General features: G+C 44.7%; 1 protein-coding gene across 1 annotated transcript in view; it reads left to right on the top strand.

The window, feature by feature from the left end:
• Positions 1 to 1,207, top strand: part of EMH_0033950 (uncharacterized protein) — a gene marked incomplete at both ends in the record, with an annotated part of 5,886 nt that overhangs the window by 2,540 nt on the left and 2,139 nt on the right. The window contains one exon of the mRNA XM_013494806.1: positions 347 to 698. Coding sequence (XP_013350260.1) covers positions 347 to 698 — 352 coding nt within the window. The remainder of the gene's footprint in view (positions 1 to 346; positions 699 to 1,207) is intronic.

The following is a 1,207-nucleotide window of genomic DNA, read 5'->3' as shown; positions in this document are numbered from 1 at the left end:
AGCGGCCCGTATAGCAGATCATGTGAGTCTGTATAGATCTTTGTATTTTGTATATTAAAATAAAAAGAATTACTTCATGCACAACTGCTTCGCGAAAAAAAAAAAATTTTTGTTTTTCTATAAGTTGAAATATCAACTCTTCTCTTCAGTCACTACTGCTAAACTGGATCACTCCGTGCACAGCCTGGTCGTCTCAACTCACAGCCAGGCGGTGCTGCAGTCAACTGCAGCAGCTTCTCAGACTCTGCCTAGGAACGCAGCACAATCCCCTCCTCTCCAGCCTGCTGCTGCTGCTGCTGCTGGTGGTGGCTCTGCTCCTCCCGCTGCTGCTGGCTCTGCAGTTCAGGCGGGTGCAAACTCCCCCGCAGCAGCTGCACCATCAGCGGCATCCCCTGGGACCACATCTGCCAGTACACCTCAACAAAGTGCAGCAACACCAACACAGAACCCTGCTGCGTCTGCAGCTACTGTTGTTGCTGCCCCACCAACTGGCACTGCTGTCTTCAGCTCTACCCGAGGCTCGATGCAACAAACTGCCCAGGGAAAGACGCGCGGCTCCAGCAGCGTAAGGAGGCCAAGCGCGGCGCTGCACAGCGACGCCGTCGATGCTGGCGGCATGCAATACCAGGCTTCTATCTCCTCTGCGAATCAAATCCTCAGCCCGTTGTCCAGGGGAGCTGGCGGACGGTTTGTTGCGAGTGAGTTGTTTGTTACGAAGGTTTTTTATACTCTGCGTGCTAACTAATTGCATAACAGCAACAGCAGCAGGAAGAGCAGCAGCAGCAGCAGCAGCAGCAACAGCAGCAGCAGCAGCAGCAGAACGAGAGCCGCAACCCTACACTCGCGACATGCAAATCCGTGCTTCTACTGCCTTCCAGCCAGAAGATATTTTTCACTGGTTTCCACCCGACGGATTCAAAGGTGCTCAAGGCAAACTGCTGCCCATAATAATAATAATAATAATAATAATAATAATAATAATAATAATAACAATAATAACAATAATAATAATAATAATAATAATAATAATAATAATAATAATAGTAATGGTAATAATAACAGTGATGTGGATGATAGATAATAATAATGATTCGTGTTATAACAACCATAATAATAAATAGTAATAATAGTAACAATCAAAATAAAAATAATAACAACGATAGTAAAGATAATAATAATAGTAAACATTGGGGTAATAATAATTAAT

This window comes from Eimeria mitis, genomic scaffold (genome assembly GCF_000499745.2).
Source record: "Eimeria mitis Houghton genomic scaffold, Emh_scaff1294, whole genome shotgun sequence".
NCBI classification, from domain to species: Eukaryota; Apicomplexa; class Conoidasida; order Eucoccidiorida; family Eimeriidae; genus Eimeria; species Eimeria mitis.
This window is presented reverse-complemented; position numbering and strand designations above follow the sequence as displayed.